Source organism: Cynocephalus volans, chromosome 12, assembly GCF_027409185.1.
Source record: "Cynocephalus volans isolate mCynVol1 chromosome 12, mCynVol1.pri, whole genome shotgun sequence".
Taxonomy (NCBI): domain Eukaryota; kingdom Metazoa; phylum Chordata; class Mammalia; order Dermoptera; family Cynocephalidae; genus Cynocephalus; species Cynocephalus volans.
In genome coordinates this window covers 4363383-4388829 of record NC_084471.1, presented here as the reverse complement: position 1 = coordinate 4388829, position 25447 = coordinate 4363383, and the positions used below count along the sequence as shown (strand labels likewise).

Here is a 25447-nt window from a genome sequence, read left to right as displayed (position 1 = left end):
GAGTTGCCCTGCAGTTGCAAGGATGGCTTCAGCCAATCCATCCCGCTGGGAGCTTGGAGCTGGGACAGCCCTTCAGAGGTGGCCTGCACTGAGGCACGGGGCTGGGCCTTTGTCACTGGGTGTGGGCTGTCCATGGGGTGAGGCAGCTCCTTGGGCAGAGGACAGTTTGGGGGAAGGGCTCTGCTCAGCAGCAGCAGCTCAGTCTTGCAGGAGAGATGTGGGGCATATCACAGCACCCCTACAACAGAACAGCTGCCTGCCTCTGGACTTTTCATGGAAGGAAGATAGACTTATTTGTTTAAATTGCTGCTAGTCAAGTGGCTTGTTACTTTCAGTTGAAAGCGCTTTGTCAGGGCCGGCCCGTGGCTCACTCGGGAGAGTGCGGTGCTGATAACACCAAGGCCCCGGGTTCGGATCCCATATACGGATGGCCGGTTCGCTCACTGGGTGAGCGTGGTGCTGACCACACCAAGTCAAGGGTTAAAATCCCCTTACCGGTCATCTTAAAAAAAAAAAAAAAAAAAAGCGCTTTGTCAGAGTAACTGAGCACTTGGGGGACACAGAATATGGGCACTTGGCGGGGAGGAGAGCAGGTGGGACAGGCATGGTGGGCCTCACTTTGCCTGGCAGCAGATTTCATTAACCAACGGCTCCAAAGGCTCGAGTTTTCTGATACATCCTTATGCTGTCACCCTTCACTTCTGCTCTTTAATTCTAGCTGTGGGTGCTGCTAGCTCATGTCCTAAGTGCAGCAGAGACTACTGTTGCATGCCAATATCCACCCCTCCATTCTTCAATGATAGAATGGAATTTTAGGTGGAAACATGGAGCCCAGGTAAAGACTAGCTTTCCCAGTCCCCCTTGCACTTGTGTGGTTACGTGGGATGTGAATCATTGACATGTATTCTGAGTGGGCTTCAGAGTGCCCAATCCACCCACGGGAGACCTGCCTACCCTTGCACTGAACTAAGGGACCTACCTTCTAGCAAAGGAGGTGATGGTAGTGTTGACCTAAGAAGAAACTGAGACCACATACATATGGTATGGATTTATTGAGCGAAAATGATTGCGACTGGGAAGACACGTAGATCAGGTAGCCCTGAAAATGTGTTCCCAGGAGGCCAGCAGAGCTTAATTACAGGAACGGGGAGGGTCCAAGGAGAGGGAGAGGAGGACAGCTCCACCTAATTACTTCGTCAGGCTTCCTACTGGTAGCATTCAACATATGGATTTGGGATTGTTACCAAGTCACATTCTACATGCAGGGATCTAGGGTAAGGCTAAAGTATTCTAGGTTATTTTATGGCTTTCTGGCACCATTACGGCTACTTCTGAGTAAAACAGTCTTACAAATGTGTTCCAGGACAGGTGGACATGATTACTGACTTATCCCAGATCTCCCAAAGCAACATAATTTAGCTGACCTGGTCAGAGCAGATTCTTTTGGTTATCAGTAGTGAACCCATGGCCACTGGGCCCACTGGTCCCGTAACACACACGGCACCACCCTTTTGGCTCAGAGTTGATGGCCTGAGGAGAGGGGATGCCATCCTTCAAGATGCAGTATACACCCCGAATGGTGCTGCGTCCCCTCTGAGCAGAAGACATGGGTGTGAGAACCAGGGAGAGGAAGGAGTGGCTCTGCTTCCTGTCACTCTCAGGGGAATTTGCATTCCCTGTTCTCACAATTCTGGGCTCTTCCAGAAGTCCTGATTCCCAGAGCAGGAACACTTTCAAAAAGGCACACAGGAAGAGTCTCATCAAACTTTAAGTTATAGCTGCCACCTGCTCACTTCAGGCTCCTCATGCCAAGAGACTAGCAGGCCAAGAAAGGTCACCTCCTGACCAGCAGGAGGAGGTAGGGTGCTATTACACAGTGGGGGAGGGGAAGAGCAAGTCTGGCACCCACATGAGTCACCGGGGTGTCTCTTGGTCCTCTCCTGCCCAACTTTGATGGTATGTGGATGAGTACAACAGCCCCAGCCCGAGAAGGGAATGGTGACCGGGGGCTCCGAAGCCTCTGGGATGGCATTCCAGATCGCTCCATCAGGAAAGTCTCCCAGAAGAGCAAAGTTGCTACCTGGGGGGGAGGGGACTCTACAGTGCGTAGTAGTGGAGGGGGATGATGAGTGTATGTTGTGGCTCCAGGATCATGTCAGTCTTCCTCTTATCGGTTTCTCTAGAAAAGGGGATCAACCAGAATCCTGAAGCTGCTCCTCCTGGATGAGTGAACTAACATGAAGAGAGTGGGTCCGAGTGTTGTGGAGGGAGGACTGCTGGGGTGTGCTGCCACGTCCCCCTTAGGGCCACGGCTCTTATGCTCCCAGGTACTGGGGGTGTCGGCTGCTGATGGCTACAAAAAAGTTCCTCCTTGGGAACTACCCTCAGCTGAAGGGTGCTTCCTCTCCCAACATTAGGCACCCTCTTCCAGGAGGCAGCCTACATCCAATGATGGTCTGTGCAGCAGTACAAAAGATCCACCCACTTGTCTCAGTTTGGGACATCTCTGGGGGCCATCCTTTGGTTTTGTGTGATGCCTTCACTGTAGCCCAGCACAGTTCAATGTCTCCTCCCCAATGAATCACCTAAACACACTGTCTGTTTCCTGGAGAACCCAGCCTGCATCACAAATCTGGCCATATTAAATACTTAGCTGTCACGCAGCAGTCCAATTTCCTCTTGAATCCTTTTTTTAGCAATAATATTCTTTCTACCTGGAACACTCCTTGTATTCTGTCCTGTCCCACCTACTCAACCTGAAACAACAGTCACAAGAATCACAAATCTGACCAGTCCTCCCTGACTCCCCGAAGCTTCCTGGGGAACAGTTCATGCACTTTGCATCATTTGTATTTGCCTTTTCCCACAAGAGTTCAAAGTAGCTCAGTGCACAGCACATAGTAAGAGCTCAATTATCATATTTTAACATATTATAAAATATTTTATCCATGCAAGAAGTCATAAAGAATATAACAAACCTCAGGGCCGGCCCATGGTTCACTTGGGAGAGTGTGGTGCTGATAACATCAAGGCCTTGGGTTTGAATCCCTATATAGGGATGGCCAGTTAGCTCACTTGGGAGAGCGTGGTGCTGACAACACCAAGTCAGGGGTTAAGATCCTCTTACCGGTCATCTTTAAAAAAAGAAAAAAAAAAAAAATATATATATATAAGAAACCTCAATACACTCCATATGCCTTAAGAAACAAAGCATAACAGCACATTCGAACCCCCTGTGAATTTCTCACTGATTACAGTCCCCACCAATACCCAGAGGCAAACTCCCTCTTGAATTTAGCTTTCAGTGTTCTCATGGTTTTAAAAAATGGTACTGAATGGTATTATACCATGTGCATTCATATTGAACTTTTTTTTCACTCAACACTGTGAAATTCATTTAAGTTGAGGTAACAACTTATTCATTTTTATTACCATACAGTAGCCTATTGGATAACTATATGTAATTTATCAACCCTCCTGCAGAGGACATTCTGATTGCTTCTCCCTCTGCTACCATCACCATTAGGAGCAATGTTGCAATGAACACTGTCTTTGCACAGGTAGGCTATTTGTTCTAGGTTACACACCAAGAGTGGAATTGTTGGGTTGTAGGGTACCATTAACTAATACAAGTTTCTCATTGGCCATCCAATGTTACTGAATCAATTTACATTCCCACCAGCAGTGCATAAGAATTCTGCTCTTTGCACAAATCCACATCCTCACCAATACTGGCACAGGCAGTTTTAATTTTTTGCCAATCTATTAAGTGTGAAATGGTACATCCTCAGTTTTAATTTGCATTTGCCTAAATATTAGTGAATGTAAGCCTCTTATGTTTGCTGCCCAGTAACTATTTGCTGCATAAATGAATAAAAAAGTTTCCACTCATTTGCTGTTTCTGGGATTTGTGCATCTGTCCTGTTTGATTCCTGCATAGGCCCCATTCCTGGACTCCACATCTATACTACTTTGGCTTTCAAACCTTGCCTTCTACCAGACTGTCCTTTCACATCCCACTTGTCCCTTGGGCCAAATCCATTTCTGGAGCTCATTTCTATCTTGGTTTTGTCTTTATGACTATTGCTCATGACACTGACCTGTTCCTGACCACCAGTTCTTCTATGACTTTGCCCTGGCCTGTGCTGCCCTGTCTAATCCCCATCTTCTCATTTGTGGACAAATATGTTCTCCAGTGTGTGACTGAGACCTGACATCTGTGACTTCAAGCTCAGTGTGTCCAATACCAATAATAAATTTATGTTGCAAACAGGCTCACTCCTCGATTTCATGTTTCTGTCCATGGTACTAGTAAGCCTGTGCTTCTTAGCCAATCTCAGTCTCTCTGTTCCCAAGAGACTGTAGGGAGGAAAGTGTATTGTAAGCTATAGGGAGCAACCAAATCTAAGGTATTATGGCATTTAATCAGTCAATAACTGCATCAATTTTTCCTCAGTAGACTCTTCCACAGCTTTTCCTTCCTTCCCACTTCCATCATCTTAATCCTGCTGTCACCTCACTCACTGATTTTTGCAATAATCCAGACTGGGCTGGGGAGAATCCCCAAGGTCCCCAATGCTGTCTGTAGGGGATCCATGAGGAGGTTTCACTACTATAGTCAGAAAACGATCCCTGAGGCCTTCCTGAGCTCTATTAGGAGAGGATCCCAGTAGACTCCTTGAGGCTGTCAGGAAGGGGTCCTTAAGGATCCACTGAGGTTTTAACAGATCCCTGGAGATTCCCTGAGGTTGTATAAGAACAGGATCCCAGGAGAGTGCCTCAAGCTATGCAGCAAAGGAGCCTGAAGATCTGCTGAGGTTGTGTCTGGAGGGATCACCAAAGAGCTATTGAAATTGCCTCTTAGAAAACATTCCTGGAGAGTTTCTATGGTGGTGGCAAAAGGGGACCCCTGGAGAGTTCCTGTGGTTGTCATTCAATAACATCTATGAAATGCTTACTGCGTCAGGAGCTGTGGCTGTCGCTGAGGATTAGAGTACAACACAGATCCTACCTGGCTCTATCTTACAAGCTACGTGTGGAGACAGATATAATCCAAATGCAGTCGTGTAAACGTTGCAGGGTGTGTACATGGAGCTGTGCAAGACCTTGCTCTTAGGGACAGGGTATAAAACTCAAATGTTACAAGAGCTGAGCGAGCCACTAACTCTGTGAGAAGAGAGTAGAGCGTCGAGGGCATTGTTGGCATATGATTCAGATGATGCATATAAAGTACGATGCCTTGCACAGAGCAAGTAACCAACGTTACTTACCATCAAGTGGTGTGTTAAGGATCCCCCACATATTACACTGAAGCTCCACGCTGAAATGCCAGCCCTGGGACCCCTCAGTCTTTGGTCCAAGGCCCAGAGAAGTATAACGCAAACCAGGTGAGCCATTTCAAGTTTCCTGCTAGTCATATTATTATTATTATTATTATTATTTATTTATTTATTTATTTTTAAAAGATGACCGGTAAGGGGATCTTAACCCTTGACTTGGTGTTGTCAGCACCAAGCTCACCCAGTGAGCAAACCGGCCATCCCTATATGGGATCCGAACCCGTGGCCTTGGTGTTATCAGCACCACACTCTCCCGAGTGAGCCACAGGCCGGCCCTGTGCTAGTCATATTAGACACGGGAAAATAGTTTTAACATTTATTGAACCCAATACTTCCAAAACATTATTATCCGACATATAACCAACACAGAAGCTAACATCTGCATCCCAAGTCTCTGGAGTACTATGGGTATTCGGCACGCACGGTACACCGCCATCGGACTAGCCCTACGAGCGCGCGACGGCGGTGGGCTGGGGCCTGGCCCAAGCCCTTATCCTCCGCATACGCCCCACGTCACTGTCCCCAAGGCGCTCTGGACAATCTCCACCCACGTGTCTCAGCATTTATCGATCCCCTCGGTGCCTGGCACACAGCCTTGGCCGCCACCCGCCGCGGGCGCGCTTTCCAGCTTCTGCGTCGTCCTGCCGCTGGGTCAGGAACGGCGTCCTGCTTCCTTCTGCTCCAAGGCCGGTGCTAGAAAGCCCTTGATGAAAGCAGCCAGAGGCGGGCTCAAGTCCTCCCCGGCCGTGTCGGGCAAGCCGGGAGGGGGGCGCTCTGAGCCGGCGGCTTCCCCACGACCCGCAGACCAACCGGGACACAGAACCGGACCGCCCCCGCCCCCACCCGGCGTCGCCTGTTCATGGCGTCGGGCGCTCCGCTTGGTGCGTCACACGCCACCTGAGACGGAGGCGGGACTTCCGGGCGCGCGGAGGCACAACTTCCGGAGGGAGGCGGAAGAGCCGCTGGGTTCTGCGCTCGGGAGTCCCGGGACCGCTGAGGGGCCACCCCAGGCATAGGAAAGGGCCGCTGGGGGCGGTCCGGCTGCACTCAGGGTGTCCGGGCCACAGGTCTGAGGGATGAGGAGGGGCCATGGCCAGCGACGGGGCGAGGAAGCAGTTCTGGAAGCGCAGCAACAGCAAAGTCCCGGGCAGGTGGGTGTGACGGGGAGGGCCGGGTCGGGGTCATGGGTCAGGGGTCAGGTAGCCTCGTCGGCCGGCCGGGCTGCGGGTAGAGCTGGGGTCTGGGGAGGCCCCTGGGCGGTGTGGGGCGCTGGGGGGGCGCGGGGTCGCAGCGCGGGGCCTGGGAGGTGTCAGTGGCTGTGCGAGGAGCGAGGCTTGCAAGGAGGAGCGCGTCGCAGGCTTCCCGGGGACCGCGGACTCTCTCCTGCGCAACTCCTCGGCGCCTTGGGCGCAAGGCGGAAGGGCACCGACTCGGGTCGTGCTGGCAAGAGCCTGGTGGAGTCCGGGAACCGGCCGGGAGGTCGGCTCCTGCAGGGGGTGTGGGGTTTTCACCCGCTTGATGGATCTCTGCTTCTGCGGGCCGCTGCTTTCGCCTTGAGCGTGGACGAGGTGTCAGAGGCAGTCTGTGAGTGTCAATGTTCCCACTCGCTGGCCTCAGCACCAACTCCTGTCTTGTGTCAGCAGCAGGAAGCAAACCAAAAGAATACTGTTTAAAGAAAGTCAGGTACGCGAAATGACCTGGGTGCACCCTGGAAGCTGTACAGCTCCAAAGTCCTCGTCTGACTGGCATGGCACACCCCTGCCAGGGCCCTGGGGAACGAGGAGGCATTACAAGGAAAGTACCTGGGATAAAATCAGCCACTGCTGAAAACAAGTTAAACACAAGCAAACATCAGGACTTCTGTTCTGGACCGGCCCGTGGCTCACTTGGGAGAGTGTGGTGCTCATAACACCAAAACCACGGGTTCAGATCTCTGTATAGGGATGGCCGGTTAGCTCACTTGGGTGAGCGTGGTGCTGACAACACCAAGTCAAGGGTTGAGATCCCCTTACCGGTCATCTTTGAAAAACAAAACAAAACAGTTTGTTCTGTTCCGAAACTAAAGTCTGAGATACCGAAAATTTAGAATTGTGATATTAAAAAAACTCTGAATAGAATCATTCGTAAGCACAGTAAAATTGTTTGCACTCCTGTGTTTCATAGTAAGGTCATTATTTGAGTGTTAGAATTGTAAATGTTGGAATTCACTGCATCCAGTCAGAAAAATTTACTTTTCAGAGTGATCTGGGAGTTTGCAGGAGTGAGTTACCGACTGCTCAGACACAGTGACTTTGAGAATGAAGAGAGTCATCAAAGGTGGCCAAAGACCCTATTTTACTCTACAGGATTGTGCTTGATTAAAGAACAGTAGGAGTTTTCATCAAAATCAATGTCAGGGTCCAAGATGAGGTGACGATTCTGGAATGGCGGAGGATAGGAGGTCCTAGTAGTGACATGAACATAGAATCCAGGGAGAATGAGCCACATGGTGGTGTAACTTTTTTGTGTTTAGGTCTTGAGGTTTCAGTTCCCTTTCAGTCTAACCTATAATTCTTAACAATTAGCTGAGATGAAAGAGTAATAGAGCTGCTGTGTGGAGTTACAACAATGAATAAACCTTTGGATTGATGACTGTATCTCTTGGTAATTTGTCCTTACTGGGTTGAACAGCACCCCCGGCACCCCCACCCCTCAATTCATGTCCATCTGGAACCTGTGACTGTGACTTTGTTTGGAAATAGGGTCTTTGCAGAAGTAATCAAGTTAAAATGAGGTCATACTGGATTCAGGTGGATCCTAATCCAATGACTCGTATCCTTATAACAAGAGGGAAATTTGGACACAGGGACAGAGACAGGGAAGATGGCCCTGTGAAGATGGAAGCAGAGGTTGGGAAGCAGAGATTGGATTGATGCATTTACAAGCCAAGGAAAGCCAGGGATTGCTGGCAGCCACCGGGAACTGGAAGAGGCAGGAAGGATCCTCCCCTAGAGGCTTCGCCGAGAGCACAGCTCCTCTGACACCCTGATTTTAGACTTCCTGCCTCCAGAACTGTGAAAGAATAAATTTCTGTTGTTTTAAGCCATTAAGTTTGTGGTAATTTGTATGGCAGCCACAGAAAACTTATACAGTCCCCAACGGTACCAAACACAGACTTTCTTTTTCATTTGGTTTTGATGCTGTGCTGTGTCTTAGGCACTTTCAAGAGCACTTTACATATTACACTTAGAGAGTTGGAGTTGAGTCTTGGACAATTGTTAGAGGCTGTCACTAAAGAAGGCAGGAGAAAGGGGAGAGGTGGGCCCACCAGAAAGGCCTGTACAGCCTCTGTGCTCCCCTTCCGTTCTGTGGCCCTTGCCTTGGCAGTGCTGCAATTTCAGGTGACAGGCTGGAATTCTTCCCCGAAGGAGGAGTTGCAAAGGTATGCCCTTTTTCCTATCAGTGGTGGCGATCACTAGCTATATACCTAGTCTTCACCTTCACCTGCACAAGCACAGTGTTGGCAGAGATCCTGGCCAGGTTCCTGTGGCTTTGTCAGCCCTTTCGAGCAGTTCCCTTGGAGGTTTTACTTTTTTTTTTTTGAGTGCAGACCTCAACCTAGGAAATGCAGGAGAAGGACTACCTACCACAAAATCCAAGGCTGTTAAGGGATCTTTTACATAGTATAACCCTTAATAATTCCTGTGACAATATTAACTGATATGCACTAAGCACTTAGTATTTGCTAGGTACTATTCTTGGTGCTCTGCAAGTGTTATGTCTACCAGTGTTGTGTAGTTTGCAAACCACATGCCTTGTCCTCCAAGCACACTTACTGAGATAGGCTTGGTTTAAAGCCCCTTGGTTGTTTCCCCTAAAATGCCATGCTGAGAAGTGTGTTTTTATATGACGTCTAAGGTCCTTTATAACCTGACTGTTGCTCAGTTCTTGACCCACATCTCCCACCCCTTCATTCTTTGAACTCTGCCCTCAGAAGTGCTGACAGACTTGTAGGTTCCTTGGCATACCGTGCTGTGTGATGCCTCTATCGGTTTCATGCTCTTATAGCTGACCATAATGTTCCTTTCCTCCCTTTTGCCCAGCTTCCCTTTTTTTAGTTTTCAAAATTCACCTCTAGCACACGTCCTCCTAAAGCCTGGCTTGTTTTCATGCAGTCTGAACTAATGTGCCCTTTTATGCATCTAACTCAGTATTGTCCGTTTGCAGTTGTTTTCAGTAGACAGTGAGCTCTGCAAATTTAGGGAATATCTGTCACTCATCTTTGCATTATTAGTACCAATAAATGATGATTGATCCAAACTATCTTCCAGATTAGCCTGGAGAGAATAAGTGATTCTGCCAAGGTCATACACTGCATGAGAGGTGGTCTTACTAGTAGACCCCTCTGTTCTATGCATACATTTGTCCTTAGGTTGTATATTTGTCTGATGCTTTCTTAGAAATTTCTTTTCTGGATGAGTCGGGATGTGTGGTTTGGTAGAAGGACCTTTGACTGAGAGTTGGGCAGTCCAACTCCTAGATTTTAGCCTTCTCTTTCTATTAATATCTGTGTGACCTTCACCAAGTCATGTCACCCCTGGGACCATTGATTTCTGTATCTGTGACATGAGGGGGTTGTGTTAGACCTAAGTTGCTATGGCATACAGTGGAAATTTTTTTTGGCCTAGCCCAGTTGTCTTTGATGAGAAAAGTGAGGCCTCTTGGACAGTTTTGAGAATTTGATAATTCATGCAGCAAATAGTTAACCCACACTATGAGCCAGGAATGGCTCCATGTGCTAAAGATGTATCAGTGAACAAAATAGACCAGGATCTGTGTTCTCAGAGAGCTTATGATGGAGTGGGAGAGCAAGGAATAAAGAATGTTACCTAAGTTGAGAGTTAACTATCATAAGGTAATAACTGCTATCAAAACATAATGCAGGGAAGAGGCAGGGGCAGGTGCAGTGGGGAAGGTTTCATGGTGATAAGGTGGCCAGGGAACCCCTTACTGAGAAGGTGACCTTTGTGTAAAGATTTGCAGGATCTGAGGGAACAGGCCTGCTGGGTAGCTGGGAGAAGAGGGTTCTAGGCAGAGGGAGCAAGTGCAAGGGCCCTGATCTGGGAGCACTGCGGGTGTGTTTGACGAGAGAAGCAAGGGGCCAGAGTGGCTGTAGCCGAAGGCGGGGCAGAGAATCACAGGGCATGATTGTAGTGAAAGTTTGTAGTGAAGATGAAACTGTTATTCTTTAATTCTGAGTGAGTGGGGAGGCTTTGGAGGTTTTGAGCAGAGACGTGGTATGGTCTTGCCTTAGGCTTAGCAGAGTTGCTTTGGCTGCTGTACTGAGGATAGAGGGTATTGGAAGCAGGGAGACCAGTTGGAGACTGCTGCAGTGTCCAGGTGAGAGATGGTGGGGGCTGCACCAGAGCGGCAGTCACGGAGGTGGAGGAAGCAGGAGGTGGATGATAAGGATCAGAGAAGGGTCAGTCTCTGACTGTCTGGGGTCTGTTCTTTCTTGGGCCATTGACTTGCTCAGCTCTTGAAGGGCTGTTGCTTTCTGCGGTTGCAGTTGGAATTCCTGCCACACTTAACTTTAAATGCCAACACAGAATCACAGCACACGGGGGTTGAGAACACAGGCAGCCTTTCAGTGTGGATCTGATGTTTGCTATTTTAGTACAGCTCTGCCTGGCAGGGTGTGCTCTGCTGACAGAAGGGCATGCAGGCAGCTGGGGTACATAGAATATGACATTTGTAAGGGGGATGGAGGCAAGAAGGGCCCAAATTGAATATGGCAAGGCCACCAGTGCTTGGGATAAAGCTGGAGCAGAAGAGTTTTCAGTGTTGTGGCTCTGACAGCTTTCAGCTTACACTATGAGAGCCACAAGGAGCCTCTGAGCAAACGAGGTAGTCAACTCGACAAGTACCTGTGGAAGCAAGGAGTGGGGGAGGGAGGGAATGAACTCATTCAGAAAACACTTAGGAGCACCTTCGATGTGCAGGGTACTGTTTGCGCACTGAGCAAGCAGACTGGCCCTTAGAGGCTGTCGGAGTGACAGAGACACTAAACCTGTCATGTGTAGGCACAGACTGAGCTGCTCTAATGGTAGTAATCTGGGAATGTTGGCAGAGTAACAGGTTCCAAATTGGTGGGATGGTCATGTCCTCCTGAAGGAGGCACCAACTGTGCTGAGTCCTGGAAGTGGAGAAGGGCCAGGCTGCCTGTGCAGCCTGGGGTGTCAGCACAGCCTTGGGTATCCGAACACTCCTGCCAGGGGAGACCTGTGGCCAGGGAGGAGGCAGCAAGGAGGGCAGGTGAGCAGGCCCAGAGCATGCTGGGCTTCAAAGGCCATGGAGAATATTCGGGTCCTGTTCTCAGGAGCCACGAGAAAGCAGTGGTACTATGATGCTATTCACCATCCCTGGAGAGAGGGCGAGAGAGGAGTGGACAGGTTCAGGGTGCATGTGGCAGGTGGAACTTGCAGGATTCACTGATGGGCTGGGTGTTGGGGGTTGAGATGATCACCAGGGTTCTGGCCTGAGGGATAGGGGTGTGGTCATCAGGACATGGCCCTCCAAAAGTGTCCACGTCCTCATCTCTGGAACCTTTGAATATGTTGTTACATGACAGGGAATAAAGGTCGCTAATCAGCTGACCTCGAGATGGGGGGATTGTCCTGGATTATCTGGTGGGCCCAGTGTAACCACATGAGCTCTTAAAAGTGGTCGGAGAGATTGGACATAAGGTGGACTTGATCTGTGGTTGCTGGCTTTGCACATGGAAGATGGGGCCACAAGCCAAGGAATTGGCATGGCCTTTAGAAACCGGGAGCAGCTTTCTGCTGACAGCAGGAAGATGGGACTTCAGTCCTACGACTGCAAGAAACTGAATTCTGCAAAGAACTGGAATGAACAGGAAGTGAATTCTTTCCTACAGCCTCCAGGAAGGAACACAGCTGGCTGATACCTAGACTTTAGTCCTGCGAGATCCATGCCAGACTTCTGACTTCCAGAACTTTAAGTTAATAAATGTGTGTGTTTTAAGCACCAAGTTTGTGGTAATTTGTCATAGCAGCCATAGAGAGTCGGGGATTGTGCCAGGGGATGACTGATGGGGAAGAATTTCAGGTGGGCCTGAGTACCTCCCTTAGCAGAGTGCTGCTCAGAGTGGCCCAGCTTGTAGGTGGTAGAGCTGGGCTTTAAACCCTTAACTGTCATGGCGTATTGCTCTGTATCCAAGCCCTCCAGCCCTCTCACTTTACAGGTGCCTCAGTCATTACTGAGAGAGCTGGCTCGCCCGCCAGGAATCTGATCCTTCACAGGAAAACAAGTCCCTTGGCACCCACCCATAGTGTTTGAACCCAGACTGCCGCCTTGCTGGGCCTACTGGCCCTTGGAGCCCTGCTAAGCTCAGCTTGAGGCCTGGCTCCCCAGGGCTGGAGAAAACTGCCGTTCCTTGTGCTTGGAAGAGTGTGCACTTGGACTTCTGCATCTCCGGGGGGTTCTTCTGGAGCGTGATGAGCAGCTTCTTCTAGGTTGACCCTGGTGTTTGCTTTTCAGATGAGAGGCAGAGGTGTCAGGAGGCGCAGGCAGCCTGCACTCTTCCCATTTCTGGGGTCCTGTGCTATGGGGGACTCTTGTTTTGAGTATCCCCAGACTTTTTGTTCTCTTTTTCTGAAATGTTGTTTCCTCTTTTCTGAGGAGTAAAGTGGAAATTCCACCCGAGTGCTGAGATTCATGCTGGGCCACATAACTTTCCGTAAGTCCAGTTGGTTAGAACAGGTATGGATTGTCTTATTGCAGAAAGAAGTAAGGGCTGGGCCTGGCCAGTTAGCTCAGTTGGTTAGAGCCAGGTGTTGATAACACCAAGGTCAAGGGTTCAGATCCCTGCAATGGCCCACGGCTAAAAATCCAAAAAAAAAAAAGAAGGAAGGGCTATTGATGCTGCTAATGATGCTGCTATTGATTGCTACTAATGGCAGCCCACCAGGGAGCAGGTGCAGGCAGAGCCAGACATTGTGGGGAGCCTTTACGTGGGCTGTCTGCCCTCCCTGCATGGTCTGCCCTGGCCCCACAGCTCCCAGGTGAGTAGCTGGATTCAAGCTCAGGCCCGTCTGTTCGAGGAAAGCCCTTGCTGACCACATGGCCCCCAAAGTTTCTGGGCTCTGACTGCATTAGCTCTGTTCCCCACATGCCCCTCCTAGGTGTTCTTGCTTGTCCTAGGGCTCATCCTCTGAGGAGGCATGCTGGGACCCAGCACCGCCAGAGGAGCAGTCCCAGCCCTAGCATGTGCCTGGGACTTGGGCGAGTGCTTCCGGACCTCCTTGACCGCATGCTACACGTGGTGCGCCCACTCGCCCCTCTTTCCTCCTATCCTTCTTGCTGCACCAGTTCAGTATGTGCCTTCTTTCCTAGATATTTCTGTTAAAGTAAAAATGAAATGGGCTTGCTGGCTGTAAGACCTGCACTTAGATGAGACAAGTGATATTTAATCCATCATCTGGATGTGCTTCTGATCCTTGGCTGAAAGCCCTCTGCAGGTGGCTGGGGCGCCAGTAGGTGTGGCACAGCATGTGTAGGAAGGCAGGGCAAAGGACTGGGTCTTGGAAAGGGGACAAGTCCCTTGGTATTGCAGTCCTTAGAGGCAAGGACAGCCCGTCGGAGAGAGTGTGGCCCACCTGCTTCAACTGTTTTCACCTGCACGTGTTTGTTGCATGTGTTTGCATGTAGGGAAGCCAGCGAGTCTGGTGGGACTCTCTACAAGGTGCTGTTGGGGCAGGAAATGTCAGGGAGTCTGGCCTGTGTCTTTCAGAGTTCAGATTGGGTCTGAGATGAAGGAAGGCTAGGAGACGATTAATTCCAATTTTACAGTTTTGTCCTCATGTCCAGTGTCTTGGGACTTGCTCCTTTGGGGTGGAGGAGGAGGACATACAGCTGCCTCTTTTGTTTTGAGGGTAATTCTGACTCGGTTGCTGTGAAAGCACTCAGGCTTATTGATAGTGCTGTGGCTTATTCTCATATGGTGACTGCTCCTTCATGGGATGGCTGATGAAGAAGTTCTGGCTATGGGCCCCCTATCGTTTTCTTTTTAGAATTAATTTCTATTTCGGTTAATTTTTTGTTCCAAAACTTGTCACTGCAGCCACCATAGCACTTTGTGTATCAGCCAGATGTGACTTCATAAACAATCCTGATTTTAAATAGCTGTGGTAGAATAGGTCAAGCAACAGGAGCATAGGGACTTTTAAGAGGGTGTTATCTGGTTACATTTTGTTATGAGCGGCTGTACTGTATTCTTTGGAACTTGACTCCTTCAAAGATAGGGTGTTCCTTTAAAATGCTTAATCATTCCAATGTGTACGTAGTGAAGAAGAGAGACAATTAAGTGTATCAAGCGTTTATTGGATGCCTTCTGTGTGCACACTAGGCCCTGAGGTATGCAAAGGTAAGCTGGATGTTACTTCTGGTTCCAAGGGGCTTCCATCTGCCAAGGGAGACAGAGACACCATCTAGGAACTCTGTCCCAGGGGAACTGTGAGAAGCATGACACTGGAGGGACCAGGAAGTTCCATGGTCCTGGGCAAGGAGAGGTTAACTTTGACTGAAGGCATGAATGACCCCCCAGTGGACTTTGAAGGAAGGCTCAGTTCTTATAGGCACTTACCTTGGGTGTGTGCAGGAGGATGTTCTGTAGATGGGGGCCTGGCAGGGCCTTCTCGGCACTAGGGGTGGTTGGACACAGGCCCAGATGAGGAAAAGGAAAAGGGCATGTTTGGGAGACTGGTGAGTGGCCACTACATGAGCAGCAGAGGTGAGTGGAAGTGATGGATGGAGACGCGGCTGTGTAGGTGGGATGGCAGGTGAGGGTCAAATGTTCAGGGTGGTGGGCTCAGGAGTTTAGATTTTAGGCTGTTTTGTGTTTGGGAGCCAGGGAAGGTTTCTAGCAGAGACAAACCCACTGGGCCTCCTACGACCATGTATTCATCTCTTGCTGTGTGTCAGAGACAGGCTTCGGTCATGGAGCTGGCCTCAGCTTGCACAGGTAAGATGAGGCCAAACTGGATTCGGGGTGAGAACCATGGCCATGGAGAAGAGAAGAGAGAGGGGGGGACTGCTGAGGAAGTGATTGCAATTCCGTTAGTTTACCAGATATTGATTAAAACTGACCGTGTGCTGTGCATTGTAAAAGGTGACAAGGGGAGAAAAGCCCTGCACAGACTGGGGTGTGGTGAGCCAGAGAGGGGCAGGGGAGCATTGAGCAGGTCCTCATAGGACACCTGAAAGGCTCTGAGTTGTTTCTGAAGGGCCACAGGATGGCCTTGAAGGATTTTAAGCTGGGGAATGACCCATCCTCTGACTGGCATGGGAGGACAGAGCTGAGGCCACAGCTGGAGGCTGCTGGGCAGCTGTCACAGTTATCCCTTGGGGTGAGGGGTGGGTGAGGCCGGGCTGACAGAGTAGAGGAGAGATGATGTATGTGGGTGGTGGCTTCAGGGAGGAGATGAGGGTGACTCTTGGGTTTGTTGGGTTGGCAATCATGGCTGTTAAGTCACATGGTCAAAATAAGAGGAAACAGCATGATCCAGGGCAGTGGGAACCATGGGTTCCACATGTCAGGACATGGCCTGGGGAGAGCCAAAAGGGCATGAGGGAGAGATGGGAGGCAGGGACGGGCACATTGTCTTGTTCCTGTGTGACTGGTGGACAGTGATGTCATTGTCCAAGGGCAGGGAACTGTGACAAGAAGGTGTGGGGAGTGACAGTTGGGGCAGAGCTGATTTTTGTGGTGGAACCCTTAATGTGAGGTGGTGGATTTGTGACTGAGAGTTGGCAGTGGTTCTGCCTAGAGGCACGTGTGTGAGAACCGTTTACCTGGTGATGGTGGATGAAGTCAGGAGAGAGCATGGTTATCCACAAAGTGGGAGGAAAGGAGAACTGAGGACTTGGCTTTGTGGAGTGGAGATAGGGAATGCATGGAAGAGTCTTACGGGTGTCTGGACAAGAGAGAAAGAAGAAAGGACTCAGCATGGTGAGGCTGGGGGTGAAGTTGGGCAGGGAGGGGTTGAATGAGAAGCTACAGGAAGGAGAGAGAGAATTGGACCCCATGACAGCACTCAGTGTTAGACAATTTCAAAATACTTCTGTTCCTTATTTATATTTTCTAAGTTTTCCATAATAAACACAAATTGCTTTTGTTACGTGAGGGAAGAATTTATTGTAAAAATGCTATTTCCAAGACCTGTTTTCTGAGTCATCCACAAAGCAGCTCTCTGTTGGCTCAATAACTGTCCGGGTCTGCTTTATAAATGCTCTGGGGGCCACAAGGAGTGTGACAGGAGACAAAATCCAGCCCCGTTGCAGGGATCTCAGGGCCCAGTGGGGTCACCAGTTTGCTGGAAGCCTTGCAGGACACGATAACCATTACTGCCAGGCAGATGGTATGGGTGTCAGTGGTGGGACAGTCCTTTCTGCAGTTTACTCCTCAGGGCAGATGTGGGTTTCAGATTATGCTGTGGGCAGGGAGGCTGGTGAAATTGTTTACTGTTGTAATAATGGTTTTCATAAATTTTTGTCCAAAGCCTTCTAAAGTTAATTTCCTTGGAAAACTTACTTCTTCTGAACATATTTTTTAACTCTGGAGAGCATCACTATGTGTTAGAATATGCCTAATGGTGAAGTCAGTCACTAATTTAGTTCATATTTCAGAAATCTACTTTTGAGCCCAAAGGGGGCATTGAGTTATGGCTGTGCTTGGAGAGGGAGTGAGCTGTGAGCTGAAGCTGACTGGATGGCTCGCCATTGTGTGTCTGAAATACAGAAAAGCGTTTAATCGTAAATGTGGTAATATAACTTTTCATTTATTTTATGATGCTTAAACACTGCAGCTGGATTTATTTCTTTTCCACATTTTTATTTTCTCTCACTATTCACTATTTCACTGAATGCTATTTTCACCCACTGCTATTTAGCCTTTAATTTAGGAAAATAGCCGTTCTGGTCTTGCACCGTCAGGTTTGTTCTCAAAGACAGCACCTTGATGTAGGGCTCCAAGTTCAAGCCCGGGAGGAGCTTTCCAGGATCTGTCAGTCCTTCCTTCTTGACTTCTGACTTGTTCCTTTGTGCTTGTTTCCAGCTTTCTCTCCTGCCTCAGGGGTCACCTGTATCCTAAGGCATTATCACCACCATGGAAGCAGCCCGAGGGCAGGACTGTCGCTCACTGTCATCCTTCTGGCACCAGTGTTGGGCCTGGCTTGGAGCCAGTGCTTGGTTGATGTTTGTTGGTTGACCTGAATGAAGAAATAACACGTATGGTCAGCAGAGGTTTAAGGCATCCATAAGTCATGGTGCTCCCCAAGTGAAGACCTTGGCTGCCTGCAAGTAGATTCTTAGGAAGTCATTGAGTCTGAGGTGTTTTGTTTGTTTTTTTCTGTTTTTAAACTTTCCTGAATCGTGTTGTAAACACTGCTCAGGACAGAGTCCTGAGGAGATGGTTTTGATCTCAGAGTCCCATTCTCTTTCTCTTGGGCATTCACCCACTGAACGGTGTCCCCAGCCTGTCCCTGTGCTGTACCCCTGTCCTTAGAGGCGCCCCTCCCGGTTCTTGTGTCATACCTCAGCTTTATCCCCCTCCCCCATTCTTTGTCCTCTTTGTTCCCCTTACCAGTGGTGGCATGTTAATGGAGTCTCCTTGTGCCTTATACTGAAAGCTGTGCTTTGTTGAGACTTCTGGGGGCTGTCATAGGGGAGGTCATGGGGGAGGTCATTTTAGTGGGGGCTTTCAGGACACAGTTCCCTGGGGCATCTTTGCCTGCCCTATGCTGTCCTGTCCTTTGTCTAGGTCATTACACTTTCACCTGGGTGTGAGCCTCTGTCCCGGCACAGGGTTGGAGCCTGTGACCCTTCCTGAGTGTTCACTCATTTGTTCTCCCGTTAGAGCGTCCTCACTGCTGCAAGGCGTGGGCCATTAGGATGTAGGTAGACTGCTTGCTGGTAACAAATTAGTCCTTCTTAAGTTTTCATTTTCTTAGTTTGGGGGATGATAAAATTGATTTCTGTCATTTTCATGTGAAGCATCCTGAAATTTCTCATTCTGTGATGATAGTATTACATACTTTTGTTATTCAGGGTGGGAGGAGTGGACTTGGGCCTGTGGAAACATTTACTGAGTGATGTTGGTCAGCGAGTACTTGGTGCAGAATGGCTGCCTTGGTTACCAAGCCTCCTGCTTGGCCTCCCGACCCTGTTGGGGCACAGCTGGGTCCCAGAGGAGACCTTGCTTGTCCTCCCTCCCTCTCATCTGTCGTCTTTATAGTGGTACCATTTACATACCACACAGTTCACCCATTTGAGGTATAATACAGTGTTTTTAGTAAACTCACAGAGTTGTGTAATCACACTGCAATCGATTTTAGAATAATTTCACCACTGTGAAGAGAAACCCCTGTTAGGGGTAACTCCCCACTTCTCCCTCCCCTCTCATCTCCTGGCAGCCACTAATCTACTCTGTTTCTATGGATTCACCTCTTCTGGACACTTCCTATAAATGGAATCATACAATAGGTGTCCTTTTGTGTCTGTCTGCTTTTACTTAGCATCATGTTTTCAAGGTTCGTCCATGCTGCAGCATGTACCAGTACCTTGATCCTTTTTATGACCCAGTATTCCATTGTATGGATACATTTTATTTACCTGGTCATCAGCTGATGAACATATGGGCTGCCTCCCTGTGTTATTCCGTTTCAGTAGCTTATAACAAAGTACCTGCAACTCAGTGATTTATAAAGAAAAATGAGATTTAAAATCCTCAGTTTCTGAGGCTGGGAAGTCCAAAGTCCATCTGGTCGTGGTGACAGTGACCCAGGGGTCTCACATTGTAAGATGGTGGAAACAGAGAGAGCAGAGAAAATCTCTCCTCGTCTTTTACAGCCCTCAGAACCACTCCCCTGACCACCATTTTTAGTCCATTCACTACTGCATGGTCCTACAATCCAATCACCTCATCAAGACTCCACCTATCAATTACCATCATAGGATTTCCCACCCTCTTAACAGTCACAGTGGGGGCTAAGTTTCTAATACATAAAACTTGGGGGACGCAATTGAAGATTCAGTGAGTTTTGGGGGGGGCATAATTCAATCCACTACACTCCCCCTTTAGGCTGTTATGAATAATCCTGTACAAGTTTTTTGTGTGGATGTGTATTTTCATTTCTCCTGGGTATATACCTGGGAGTGGAATTGCTGGGTTGTGTGATAACCCTGTGTTTAAGTTTTTGAGCACCTGCCAGACTGTTTTCCGTGGTAGCTGCACTATTTTTCATTTCTACCAGCAGTGTATGAGGGTTCCAGTTTCTCTGCATTCTCACCAGCACTTATATTATCTTTTTAATTTTTGCTGTCCTACTGGGTGTGAAGTGGTTTCTCATTGTGGTTTTGATTTTCATTGCTCTGATGGCTGATGATGTTGAGCTTACTTTTTGGAAGAGTTCTGTGTACAGTGTAAAACCAACAGGGGGACTTACAATTACCAGAAATATGGCCTTGAGGAGTCCTTCAGGTTTTGACCCTTCTGGGTGCATGAGACAGTGCCGTAGTCATGTCTGCGTCTACTGCATAAACACCTCACCTTCACGGAGCCAGAGCAGTCTTTAAAAAATCAGATAACATTTTAGACATTCAAAAAGGGCATACAGACTGATGTAGTGCACATACAACACATGTGTATCTCCATCCTGTGTAAGAAGGGGACATTACACACATGCACTTGAAGCTACTGCATTCTTTGTTTGGACTCATCCTTTTCCTTTCCCCCAAGATGGTCACCATTCTGAATTTTGTGTTTTCATTCCCATGCATGCAGTAGGAATTTTTAACCAGTCATGTGTGTATCCAAAAATGATATATAGTATCATTTTGCATTTAAAAAAGTTTTTGTAAAGGATATCATACTGTGTATATTCAACTTACTTTTCCTTTTTATGTTCTGATGATGAAATTTATCTACATTGATTCTATTCATACATTTTTGTTGCAGTTAGTATTCTGTTATCTATATGTGTGTGTTCTAGCTTATTTATTCATTGTCCAGTTGATAATGGACATCTTGATTTCTCTTAAAAAGTTTTCCATTCTAGTGCATTACAGATGTTGCTGACCCTCTCCTTGTGTACTTGTGCAAGAGTTTTTCTAGGTTTTTTTTTATCAAGAAGTGGAATTATGTCATTTGTATCTGTTTTTTAATAAGGTATCACTATTGTTCTCTTTAAAACAGTGGGTTACTGCAGTGTTTTGAAGCAGTATAATTAAGGACAAAGTTTATTGGCTGATAATACTTCTTTAAAGAAAGATTTCATTATCTGAAATGAGGTAGGTGGGTTAGTTGCCACTTACTCTTTTAAAATAGCTTTAGTTGAAGTCTGTTATTCTTTTTAGCTATGCAAGACCAAATAAAAATGCAATTTTAATAAGATAAAATGAGGTTCCTTTTAGTGTGAGCTTGAATTTTACTGGAACATTTTCTGCTCAATAAACACAAGTAGTTTGCCTATGAAGAATTAATGAGTTTCCGGCTATTCAAGGAGGGAAAGGCCTGCGGTCTGTGATAATGCTGCAGAGGCTTTTGGGAAAATGATGTGCAAATAGTGGGCTGTAGGCCAAACTGCCTACTGGTTTTGAGCCATATAAATATATTGGGGAATAATAGGAAGAGTGTAAATATTCAGGTAAAATGGATTGATAATATTGATAAATGCAATTTGTAGGTCACTTTACAGTATTCAAACTGTTATCACATATGTTATCTCATTTCATACACCTTCTTATTCCTGTTTCTGGGATGAGGACGCTAATGCTCAGAACAATTACTTGATTAAAACCTTACCAGGTGGAGCTGGGACTTGAACCTTGCCATTTTGATTCTTAAACCTGGAAGCTTTCTATCAGTGTCAGAGAGGCCTCCATGAAATTTTAGGAAGGGGACATGATGGATAGGTTGTGCTTGGTCTAAGCAGGATATATACTTTTTTTTCTTTTGCATATAGCAAGTATTTGATGCTGCTCATAGATTCTGTGGGTTAGAAATTCAGATGGGGCACAGTGGGGATGGCTTTTCTCTGCTCCGTGATGTCTGGGGTGTCACTGGGAAGACTTGAAGGCCGGAACTGAAATCCTAAGAAGGCTGGCTCACTAGTGCCGTCAGTCATAATGTGAATGACTCCTCGTGGCTAGTTTGGACTTCTTCACAGAATAGTGGCCAGGTTCCAAGAGAGAGAACCCAAGAGGGCCAGGTGGAGCTGTATGTATTGTCTTTTAAAAAATTAGAACATCTTGGGCCGAGCCCGTGGCGCACTCGGTAGAGTGCTGCGCTGGGAGCGCGGCGATGCTCCCGCCACGGGTTCGGATCCTATATAGGAATGACCAGTGCACTCACTGGCTGAGTGCCGGTCACGAAAAAACGACAAAAAAAAAAAAAAAAAATTAGAACATCTTTATTGAGGTTCAGAATTGCCTTGACACCTTTGTCAAAAATCAGTTGATTATAAATGAGGATTTAACTCTGGACTCTCAATTCTGTTCAGTTGGTCTCTTATGTTTTTCCTATGCCAGTCCATACTGCCTTGATTACTGAATCTTAGTTTTGAAATCTGGAAGTGTGAGTCCTCCATCTGTGTTCTTTTTCAAGATTGTTTTATCTATTCTAGGTGCCTTGAATTTCCGTATGAATTTCAGGATTAGCTTGTCAGTTTCTACAAAGAAGCCAGCTGGGATTTTGATAGGATTGCAATGAATTGGTATTGAATTTGGGGGGTATGGCCATCTTAACAATATCCTGTCTCTTGATACACGAACATGGGATATCCATCCATTTGCGTAGGTCTTTAATTTCTTTCAACAAAGAAAGAAATTTTCTTTAGTGTTTTAGTTTTCAAAGTGTTAAGTTTTGCACTTATTTTGTTAAACTTATTCTTAAATATTTCATTCTTTTTGCTGTTATTTTATGTGGAATTTTTTTCTTAGTTTCATCTTTGAATTGTTCATCGCATGTGTAAGAAGTGCAGTCGATTTTTTGTATATTAATCTTGTATCCTGAAACTTTGCTGTGTGCTCTCCTTAGTTCTAATAGTTTTTTAGTGGATTCTTTAGGATTTTCTATATACAAGATCATGTCATCTTATTAGATAGTTTTACATTTTCCTCTCTATTGTGGATGCCTTTCATTTCTCTTTCTTGCTTAGTTGCCCTGGCTAGAACCTCTAGTACAAAGCTGAATAAAAGTCGTTAGGGTGGCGTCCTTGTCTTGTTCCTGTGCTTAGGGGGGAAATACTTAGTATTTCATCAAGAGGTATGAGGTTAGCTGTGAGTTTTTTGTAGATATTCTTTATCAGGATGATGTTACTTTCTGTTCCTAGTTTGTTGAGGATTTTTGTCATGAAGCGTTGTTGAATTTTGTCAAATCTTTTTCTATTTCTTTTTAGATGATCATGTGGTTTTTGTCCTTTATTAATACGATGTATTACGTAAATAGATTTTTGATTGTTAAACCAACCTTGCATTCCTTGGTTAAATCCCACTTGGTTATGGTGTAAAATTGTTTTTATGTGTTGTTGGATTTGATTTGCCAGTATTTTGTTGGATTTCTACTTGTACATTCATAAGAGATATTGGTTTGTTGTTTCTTTCCTTGTGAAATTTTGCCTGGTTTTGGTATGAGGATAGTACTGGCCTCATAGAATGAGTTGGGAATTATTCCTTCCTTTCTTAGATTTTCGAAGGATTTGTGAAGACTTCGTATTCTTTAGGTGTTAGATAGACTTTACCAGTGAAGCCACCTGAGCCTGGACTTTTCTTTGTGGGTAGTGTTTTGATTATTAATTCAGTCTCTTTACATGTTATATGTCTATTCAGATTTTCTGTTTCTCCTTGAGTAAGTTTTGGTTGTTTGTATCTTTCTAGGAATTTGTCCATTTCATCTACACTATCTAATTTGTTGTTGTACAGTTGTTCATAATATTCTCGTATAATTTTTTTTCTCTTTAAGGTTCGTAATAATGTCCTCACCTTCATTTCTTTTTTTTTAAAGATGACCGGTAAGGGGATCTTAACCCTTGACTTGGTGTTGTCAGCACCACGCTCACCCAGTGAGCAAATCAGCCATCCCTATATAGGATCCGAACCCGTGGCCTTGGTGTTATCAGCACCACACTCTCCCAAGTGAGCCACAGGCCGGCCCTGTCACCTTCATTTCTGACTTTAGTATCACCTTTAACTAGACTGACTGAAAGAAAAAGAGCGAAGATTCAAAGGTTTGTCAGCTTTGTTTACCTTTCCAAAGAACCATCTTTTGGTTTTGTTGATTTTCCTCTATCGTTTTTCTAAAGCCTTGTACAAATACAGTCATGTGTCACTTAGTGACAGGGACACATTGTGAAAAATGCATCATTAGGCCATTTCGTTGTTGGGTGAACGTTATAGCATGTACTTACATAAGCCTAGATGGTACAGGCTACTACTGCACACCTAGCTATGCGTTATAACCATCATCATCATGGGGGACCACTGTTGTATGTGCAGGCTGTCATCTACTGAAATGTCATTATGTGGTGCATGACTGTATTTTAAAGAAACATGCAGAACAGTGATAGTTTTTCATTATCTCTCTGGAAGTCCTGCGGTGGTTCCGTGGAGTTGACTTCTCTCTCTCTCTGTCGGGTGGCCAGGGCTGCGGCACGTGGGGACACATGCCTGTGTCTCCCCTCTTCACCAGAGCAGCTCTATGTTTGCCTGCTTTACACTTCTGTGTAAAATTTCTTTTGAAAAGTTGGTTACTGCTAAAGTGTCCCCTTTCATACACACACAGTGAAGCCCCCAGAGCAAACTGGAGCTGCGTGCGCTTACACTGACCCATAAGGAAAAATCTTGACAGAAAATAAAGTCATGAAAGGTACATATATATATAAAGTGATAATATTGATATAAATTTTACAGATGTGCAGAATAATTCTATATATTGCCTAGAGATCTGCAACTCTTCAGTAGAAGTATAAACACTTCCATGGGAATATAAACGTCAAATACAGGTTAGCAGTCACCTCCGAGGAGGCAGGTGGAGAAATAGAATTGGTGGGGTTTCAACGCTTTTGTAAGATGAAATGTTAGGATTTGGTGGAACTAAATCTCTGGGTGTTTGTGTGGTTATTCCTTATGTTATACATGTCATTAAGCTGGCTTCATAACCTGCTAGATGTGTGCGATGTTGGGCAGGTCACTTAAGCTTTCTGTCCCTCAGTTTTCCCATCATTAAAATGGGAATAATCACATCTGCCTCATTGGGTTGTGAAGATGAAAGGAGTTCACATGTTAAGAGTTTAGAATAATGCCAGATCTCTGTTAATTACTACGACCATTCTCTAGGTTTTATTGTTTGCAGCATTTTGAATAGAAAAAGAGACAAGAACATGGCGGATGTAGAGGCTGTTGAGTGGGGGGCACACGGCATGGTCGTTGCAGGCTGGCCCATTGCTTTTCCATGTGTTTCATTCCTTTGGTAGAAACATCCAACCCCATCCCCCACGGTGCCCTCCCTGTGGTCCATGCCATGTGGTGTGGTGATGTCTGTGGTGTCAGTGCCAGGACACGTCCTTACTGGTTGAGTGGATGGATCAAAGCTTTGCTTTCACGTTTCTTTTTTCAGTTTGAGTGTGTATCTTACTGGGCCTGGTGTATGCAGAAGCAAACATGATGTTTTAGTTTGGGTGTTTACAAATGTGCAGAACTTTCTTCTGAAATCATATGATTCTCCTTGTGGACTTTCTTGGGAAGGAGGGATCATAACAAAGCCTTCAAGGGCCATGCCCTTTTGAATTCCCTTCTCCACCCTGGGTTTCTGTGCTCTGTAGAGTGAAGAGTAGGACTGGGCTCCAGAGCCCTCTGTTCTGGGGTTCCAGGATCATCAAGGGAGGCCCGACTTGGCACATGTTTCTGCTCACTGTAGTGACAGCCCTAGGTGCCCTTTTATTTCCCCAATCATTTCATCCTGTCCTTTGCCCTCAGGTCTTTTGCATGCTGTTCTTTCTTTTCTTTTTTTTTAATTTTAAGAACTCCGACTTTTATTTATGTTTTTTGTAACTGGC

At 46.7% G+C, this 25447-nt stretch overlaps 1 protein-coding gene across 1 annotated transcript in view; it reads left to right on the top strand.

The window, feature by feature from the left end:
* Positions 1 to 6290: 6290 nt before the first annotated feature.
* Positions 6291 to 25447, top strand: part of TBC1D22A (TBC1 domain family member 22A) — a 370690-nt gene continuing 351533 nt past the window's right edge. The window contains exon 1 of the mRNA XM_063074804.1: positions 6291 to 6490. Coding sequence (XP_062930874.1) covers positions 6429 to 6490 — 62 coding nt within the window. The 5' untranslated portion in view covers positions 6291 to 6428. The remainder of the gene's footprint in view (positions 6491 to 25447) is intronic.